General features: G+C 33.9%; 1 protein-coding gene across 1 annotated transcript; it reads left to right on the forward strand.

Moving 5' to 3' along the window:
- Positions 1 to 3,371: 3,371 nt before the first annotated feature.
- Positions 3,372 to 4,806, forward strand: LOC149936398 (anti-lipopolysaccharide factor-like). The gene is made up of 3 exons (XM_090181500.1): positions 3,372 to 3,699; positions 3,767 to 3,838; positions 4,688 to 4,806. The coding sequence occupies exons 1-3, from the start codon at positions 3,441 to 3,443 to the stop codon at positions 4,738 to 4,740; spliced, it is 384 nt and encodes a 127-aa protein (XP_090037626.1). The 5' UTR covers positions 3,372 to 3,440; the 3' UTR covers positions 4,741 to 4,806.
- Positions 4,807 to 8,521: the final 3,715 nt, after the last annotated feature.

The following is an 8,521-nucleotide window of genomic DNA, read 5'->3' on the forward strand; positions in this document are numbered from 1 at the left end:
CGAATTGAAAAAAAATTTCATTCGGTTAAAGCTTGGTTAAAGTAAAACTCTGATGACGTTTTAGTGACGTTTTTGAATAGACTTCCGACCCCTCACATCTCCCTTGAAAGTCAATTTAAAGGCCGAGAACAGAGATTCCATTTTCTCGTGCGCGAATTTAGACCCCACAACATTGAGTGACAGCGTCAACAGCTTGACCGACGGCTCTGACTGTTTTTGAATAGAATATATACAATGAGCATCAAAAAAAGTGGTAAGCTACAATACATGGAATTGTCAAGCTGTGAGAGCTGACACTTAAGTTGTCAGAGATGTCAATCAGTTGTCACTCGTCAAAAAATTAAGTACAGGATAAGAGGGGTGGAAATTCGATCTGGTCTCGGTCTTTAAAGGGGCTCAAACGTTCGGTGGCAAAATTCGTGTAAAGTCAGTAAAGTGCGAAATTTACGGTTGATTCTGCCCGCCTCTGCCAAGGCCGAGTGAGAGGTTGGGGAGGATGAAAAGCATGGTCATTTTTCTTCTTTTTATTTTTGCCACTGAACTTTGGAGCCCCTTTAAGTCATGCATTTCACTACCTGAGATTCGGACCGAACGATTCTGTGAACCTTTATGAATGAAAATTGGCCTATCGTCGTCAAACAAAAAATGTCCGGCTTAGGTATTGTAACTACAAAAAAGATATAGTTTGGGGAAAGTGTTTCGTATTAAACCATAAGTACTTGTGATTTGACATAAGTCATAACATTACGAGAAGTTAATCAGTCTAAAGTACACTGAGACGATAAACAGTCTGAGTTGCTACTCATTTTAATATGTTTTCTATGGTTTGACAAGAATTATTTTCTTTATCATTCCCTAGCGATAGTATTAATTATAATCCCCACAAATACTAGCTATCTGCTCGTTTTGAAAAGTTTCTCGACATCTGTCAGAAATTCGCTCAGGAAGATCCAAAGGTGCTAGTAACATTGAAATCCCTGGAATCTTATATACAGGCATCAATGTAATCGTTCTTCTTGCAAAAGATACGCGTACAAGATTTCCAAAAAAATCGAAACTAAATAAAGTTGGGATGGTTTAAAAAATCAGAATTTAATTGAAATATTACTTACCGATGCTCAAATAGTTTAATAATAGCAGAAGTGTAGCCACTTTTAATGCTTTAAACAGGTGGCCGGGTTACAATGCTTAGGAGAGTGGTGGCAAGACCTTCATGGCACGCTAGCCTAGAGATCTCTACACTTACTATTACCGTTTTTGTGGTGGCTTAACCTGTCTATTAAAGGGAATATAACCTGCAAAGCCATCTTTATGGAAGACCCCTTTAATTTTTCAAATTTCCCTGTACAGTGGCGCCAAAGATTTTTAAAGCAAAGGCAAGAGCGGCTAGAGCTGCAAACATTGGTGTTCCACACCAAATACCTGAGGTTATATTCCCTTTAAGCACACCAGGTAGTAGCGTACCATGGACACTGTAATACAGTGTCCACGAGTGTACCCTGGGTTTTTGTTCAGGGGAGGGGGCACACAATTGAATAAAAAATGTACATACAACCATGGGCGCGTCAAAATTCTAAGAAATCTTCCGTTGATAGTGAGAAATATCACTTCTAAAAATTTTGACGGTCCTTCTAACAGGCAGTAACGTAATCTCTTTTCTTTTCTCTTATCACTTCTTTAAAAGGGTGCGATATTATAAATAAAAATCAATTTACTTGATGCTGAAGAAAATAAACATTATGATATTTCTGTTGACGAAAATGAATTTCAGAGAAAACCGAATGGTAAGTTAATTTATAATGAAAGATTTCCTTTTAAATTATAAATCAAATGTTTTCTTCCTTTATATATTCCCCAAAGTGACAAACTTATGGAACAATATTATAAACTTATGCCGAAACGTCTTATGAAAAATCACCGTGAGCTTGCCAAGGATCATGTTTCAAACGGATAACAATAGCAGGATAGAGAAATGAGAAAGTATTTTACAAGATTTTTGTTTTCATACTTTTGATAATAGGGGTGAAGTTAGGGATAACCTCGCTATTCCATGGTTGGCGTAATAAAACTAACAATGTTGATAAAGCGCAATTTTAAATTGGCAATTGGCCGTTTCTCGCTTCCCAAAAACAAGTTCTTCGTTACATCTCTGAAAATAGAACAGTAGTTTATCTCTTCCATAACAGGATCGCATTAGGCTAAAACAGTAAATTCGTTGCTTCGTGTAAATAGGACATACTCTTTTTCAATGTTCAATAATTTCCCTCTTACAAAATCTGTTATAGGAAGCTGTTATTTATAAACTTCAGTGTAAAAACTGTAGTTAAAGCATAAGTTTATAATAACGTTTCACATACCTTAAGTTATTAACATAAGTGTGTTAGTTCCCTATATGTCGCGTGTTAAAATGTTCCTGAGAGATGCTGAATTCCATTTTAAGAATTACCACACATTTTGTATGATAATTGGTTTTCCAACTGTGTATTAATCTCGCTAGATGCACTTATCTATATTGGGCATAACGTCATGGTTTCTTAAGTTCTTAAGTTCTTTTTATTGCCCAACAAAAGGTCGAAACCCATCACGTCAAGACATAGTAATTCAAACAATAGGTATATACAAGAATCACTATACCGAATGCATACGAGAAGGTCGAAAAAAAATATATATATATATAAGCAGATAGACAGATAATTTAAAAACCGCATAAGTATGTAACATATATATAGGAAATTAGAATATACATATACAGGAATGCTATACAGTGTTCCCATAAAGAGCCGCTAGAGACTAGACAAAAAGGTCTAGGTCAGTCGTAAGGGTCTTCCTCAATTGTTTGGGACTAGGTATGACTTTGAGAAAGTCAGCGAGAAAGTTCCAATCGCTGAGAGAAGACGGGAGAAAGGAATAGCTATCCAGGGAAGAGTTCCACATACATTTCCCATTGCAGGATTTGGTATGAACCATATGCTGTAAAACTGCAAATGGTGTAGCTAAACCAGGTTCCGATTTATACGAAGGCACTACATTTTTAAGTGCTTAGGGCCTATAAATGTTTGAATACGACCTCGGTTATTTCGGCTGCCTATCAAACTTACGAAACATAATTATTACATTCAAACGAACGACAATGAAATATTTCAACCACCTTTCAGTATTCTAATTAAAATTAGAAACATACATATAAAAAATTACATTTCTGCCAAACTATAGTCCGACAGACGTTAATTGGGAAAAAAAGTGTGGGAATGTCTACAGGCAAATTGATAAAGTTTATATATGAAATTTATAATCATCTTGATATAGAATCGAAGACGCGCAGGTGACGGCACCCTGTCCCCCAAAAGAGTATAAAAAGAGAGCGCGCCGAACTCAGTTAAGCATCGATAATTTATTTCGTTGTTACTTCTCGTTCTTGTCAGCCACCGAACTTACCGAAGATGAAGGTTTCAGTTTGCCTGTTGGCCGTTGGCCTACTGTTCTTGGTCAACAACGTTCAAGAGAGCCAAGCTCAAGCCAATGTCTGGGGACAAGTCGTCGGAGTAGTCATGCAGAGACTCGGAAGCCTTTTCGAAGAAGGCAGCTTCGAGCTCTTCGGACACTCTTGCCAATACAAGGTTAAGCCCAGCTTCGCCAAGTTCAAACTGACCTACAAGGGTAAAGCTTACTGCCCAGGGTGGACCGCTATCGACGGAAGCTGTAAGTATCACGTTTTCAATTATATTTTTAATTACCTGACGAGTAAAACTTGGTTTTCATTTTGAAGCCCGCACCAAGAGCAAGAACGGAGCCGTTGAACACGCCATCTCCGACTTGGTTGGAAAGATCAGGGCCAACAGTAAGGAATCATTTCATATACTAGTTCAACTTTATAGCGTGACATTTACTTATAAGTTGCTTAATAGCTCTCAGCAAAGACATTTTGAGGTTAATTTGAAGCCTAAGGCCATGGTCAGACCACAAGACAAATCGGTTCAACCTATCTATTGAAAATGATCTCAATGCTCGTTTATTCAAAGTAGTTCAAAGTAGTCTAAAACAACAACTAGTACTCGTTTCCAAATGATAATTTTGTAGAAAATAAAACCTGACCCATCCCGTCTCGTGTCAAATAGTATCCTGGATTTATTCCGAGTCACGAATCAAAATAATTCGGGTCACTTTGTACTTCTCCGTAACGAGGAAGCGTTGGAAAATGTTTCTCTGTTTCGAATTACCAAGAAGGGCATTTATATCGACATAGACACTGTGAAAACTTTGCCAATTCAAAACGGAAGAGGAAAACAGATTAAATATTCGTTTTAATTAGGTTATTTATTAACGGCCTTTAGCTATCAAATTGTTGTATTTTCGAAATGGTATCAGAATTTATTAGAAACTATTTGGCGATGTATTATTTTAGAAGAGTCTTTTCCCCAAACCAAAACTATATTTTTCCTCCCAGGGCATCCATAGAGGGCTGGGCCCCATGTTTTATATAATAATCAGCAAGGCTGGAAAGCGCTTCATTCCACGCTACGTGAAGCGAGCCAACAGCTCACTACACTCATAATACCGCAAAGTTTTTAGGGTTTGCCCCGAAACCCGATAACAATAAAAATAATTTTACTTTTACGGATAATCACCATTTTATTGAAACAATTGATTCTGTCATCGGAATGGTTGATTAAACATTTTACTTTTTCAGACTTGGTCACCGAAGCCGAAGCCAACGAATTCCTCCAACGATTCGGTGGATAAATGAATTGTCCAAACTTTATATGAAAAATTAACTGAATAAATAAAGTTACTTTTTATATAAACAAATATTTTTAATATTTAGCATTTTTACATCACTGACACAGAATAATTCAATGAATAAAAATTACTTCTTCAACATAAAAACCATATGTGAAATGGGTATTTGAAATAAAGTTATTTTGTTTCATTATCCAAAACAAGCAGCAGACGAATTTATATAATAGGCTACAATTCCGATCAATAAGATCTCGGACCATCTTCATCCAATGGGACTTGAGCCATTTAAATTTTCGTTGCATAAACGCGGATAGCTTTTTTAGAAGTCAAGTGTTGCGACATCTGTTATCAGCTACTACAAGCTCTGAAATCGCTTCGTTAATTAGTATTTAGTTAAAACTGTAAGCATTTTACAAATTAGTTACGGATAAGTTCTTTTGAAAGATTCCTTAAATTAATATTTTACGAATTATTGTGAATAATTACACTTAAAAGGTACCTTAAAAATTTATAAGATTACTTATATTTTTAGTTTGGCTTTTAATCTGCACAGGGGAGTCGATTTTTCAGATGAGTGTGGTATTATAAAGTTGTTTTGTTTTTAATACACTGATCGATAGTTGTGAAACCCACAGTTACCTTTCTAATATAATTTTGAGATTTTATCCAAATTAATACCGTTTAATTATAATTAAATACAAAATCATCATTAGCAAGTTTATGTAATGTCACGCCGCTCATCGGCTTCATTGTTACATTTGTTAGAATCCAAATTCTATCCGATAACTATTATGCTGGAATGATTCGCGATTACAGAAAAAGGAGCTTTTAAAGGTAACTTTTCAACTCAGGGGAATTTCTCCACTCTTTTTGCGTACAAATTTCACAATACAAAAAAATCGAAATTGGGTCAGAAAAGACCATCTACGTTACAGAATTTTCAGAGAAATTTCTTAAATTTGACAATCCGTCCGGATGTTGTTTCCCCTCCCCTTTTCGCACGTACATTTGAAAATCTGACTAAGCTAAAACAGATAATCGACTGAACAAAATAATTCAAGTATAAAATATTGCAAAAATGGTAAAACACTGATATAAAGATAAACTCTAAACAAAAATGGATTATAGTCAAATGCGAAATGAAATAAAGGGAAAGTTATCTAAAATGTATAAAATTTACAAAAATATGAAGAATATTTTATAATACTTTTGTAGAATAACCATTAGGCTGATCCTCGTTGGTGAACTTCTCTGAAAACCTAAAAAAAATGACAATGCACCGACGAAAGTGAGAGCAGTAAAAGGAAAACACCTTCACAAATCAACATTTTACCGAGGGGCAGTTCACTTCAATTATTAAATTAGCACCCTTGATCCATTAAATCCGATAAAATCATGATTAATAGGATTTTATGGATTAAATCACGATGAAATCGAGTTTGTGATTAAGCCGAGTAAATCACGATTAAGTCTATTAAATCACGATAAGGCTGATTTAATCGCGATTAAAAATAAATATATCCAAAAAATTAGATCGTGATTAAATCACGATTAAATAGAGTTTGCGATTAAACCGATTAAATCACGATTAAGCCTATTAAATGACGATTAATCTGATTAAATCACGATTAAGCTGATTAAATGACGATTCAGCTGATTAAATCACGATTACATCAAGATTAAAAGGATTAAAGCTAGATTAAAAGTTTGGATCGTGATTCAACAGATTAGCTTGTGATTAAATCATGATTAAAAAAGATTAAATATATATTAAAAGATAAGATCGTGATTAAACAGATAAGCTTGTGACTAAATCATGATTAAATAATTAGATCGTGATTAAATAGATAAGCTTGTGATTAAGTCAAGATTAAAAGATTAGATCGTGATTAAACAGATTAGCTTGTGATTAATTCAAGATTAAAAAGATTAAATCTAGAGTAAAAAGACTAAATCTAGATTAAAAAGATTAAATCTAGATTAAAAAGATTAAATCTAGAGAAAAAAGACTAAATCTAGATTAAAAAGATTAAATCTAGATTAAACAGAATAGCTTATGTTTAAATATAGATTAAAAGATTAGATCGTGATTAAACAGAATAGTTTGTGATTAAACCGATTAAATAACGTTCAAGTCTTTAAAGTACGATTAATCTGATTAAATTACGATTAGGCTGATTAAATCGCGATTAAATAACGATCAAGTCTTTAAATTACGATTAATCTGATTAAATCACGATTAAGCTGATTAAGTCGCGATTAAATCACGATTAAATCTAGTTTGTGATTAAGCCGATTAAATCACGATTAAGCCAATTAAAACACGATTAAGCTGATTAAATCGCGATTATAAAATAAATATTTTCCAAAAATTAGATTGTTATTAAATTGATTTAATAACGATTAAGTCGATTAAATCGCGATAAAAGATTAGATCGTGATTAAACAGATAAGCATGTGATTAAATCAAGATTAAAAAGATTAAATCTAGATTAAAAAAAATTAAAAAAGATTAAATCTAGATTAAAAATACTAAAAAAGATTGAATCTAGATTTAAAAAATAAAAAAGATTAAATCTAGATTAAAAGATTAGATCGTGATTAAACAGAATAGTTTGTGATTAAATCAAGATTAAAAAAGATTAAATCTAGATTAAAAGATTAGATCGTGATTAAACAGAATAGTTTGTGATTAAATCAAGATTAAAAAAGATCAAATCTAGATTAAAAGATTAGATCGTGATTAAACAGAATAGCTTGTGATTAAATCTAGATTAAAAGATTAGATCGTGATTAAACAGATAAGCTTGTGATTAAATCTAGATTAAAAGATTAGATCGTGATTAAACAGATAATCTTGTGATTAAATCTAGATTAAAAGATTAGATCGTGATTAAACAGATAAGCTTGTGATTAAATCTAGATTAAAAGATTAGATCGTGATTAAACAGATAAGCTAGTGATTAAATCTAGTTTAAAAGATTAGATCGTGATTAAACAGAATAGCTTGTGATTAAATCTAGATTAAAAGATTGGATCTTGATTAAATCGGATTAAAAATTTTAACACGATTTAATACATTTAAACCCGAAAGAGGAGTGATCTGCCCCTCTTAAGAAACCTTTAGCCCCAATCTATTCCCATAATAAAATAAAGAATGTATTTATCCCTACATAGCTAGAATGACTATGTTAAGACGATTATTCGAGCTACCCCCAATCCCCTCATGACTCGAACTGTAAGCTAATTCCCCCTAAAATACAAATACAAAGAGCATAATGAGCATTTCAATATGGTTCTTCCAAGAAAATCTGAACGTGGAACAACGGATCGATTGACCGGATCAACTACTCCTAGACACACCGTTAACCAGATGGATTTTAATATCCCTACATGGCAGAAGACGATAATCTAGCACCTCCCACTTAAAGAAATTAAAATTGGTATCAATATGGTGTGGCTAAAAACTGACGGTTGTTCGAGTTTTAAGGTCATCGGTCATTTGATTTTCGCTACGGTGTGGCAATGAGGGAGTTTCCTCACGCGATATCCTGTATTAGTTTTGGTAAGGGATATTTTTCGAGAGTCTACTGACAAGTGAGTAAGAAGTCGCAAGTTTTGGTTGTTTAAGTGCTCTGGTATATACATTAATAATCAGCTAGGCTATAACCCAAGGCACCACCTTAGGCCCAAGTCATCTAGCGACTTATTATGCCTTTAAACAGGTGGCCGGGTTACAAAGCGTAGGAGGGTGGTAGCAAGCCCTACATGCCACGCGAGCCAA

The sequence above is a fragment of the Leiobunum rupestre genome, chromosome 7 (genome assembly GCF_980474605.1).
Source record: "Leiobunum rupestre chromosome 7, qqLeiRupe1.1.hap1, whole genome shotgun sequence".
Taxonomy (NCBI): domain Eukaryota; kingdom Metazoa; phylum Arthropoda; class Arachnida; order Opiliones; family Sclerosomatidae; genus Leiobunum; species Leiobunum rupestre.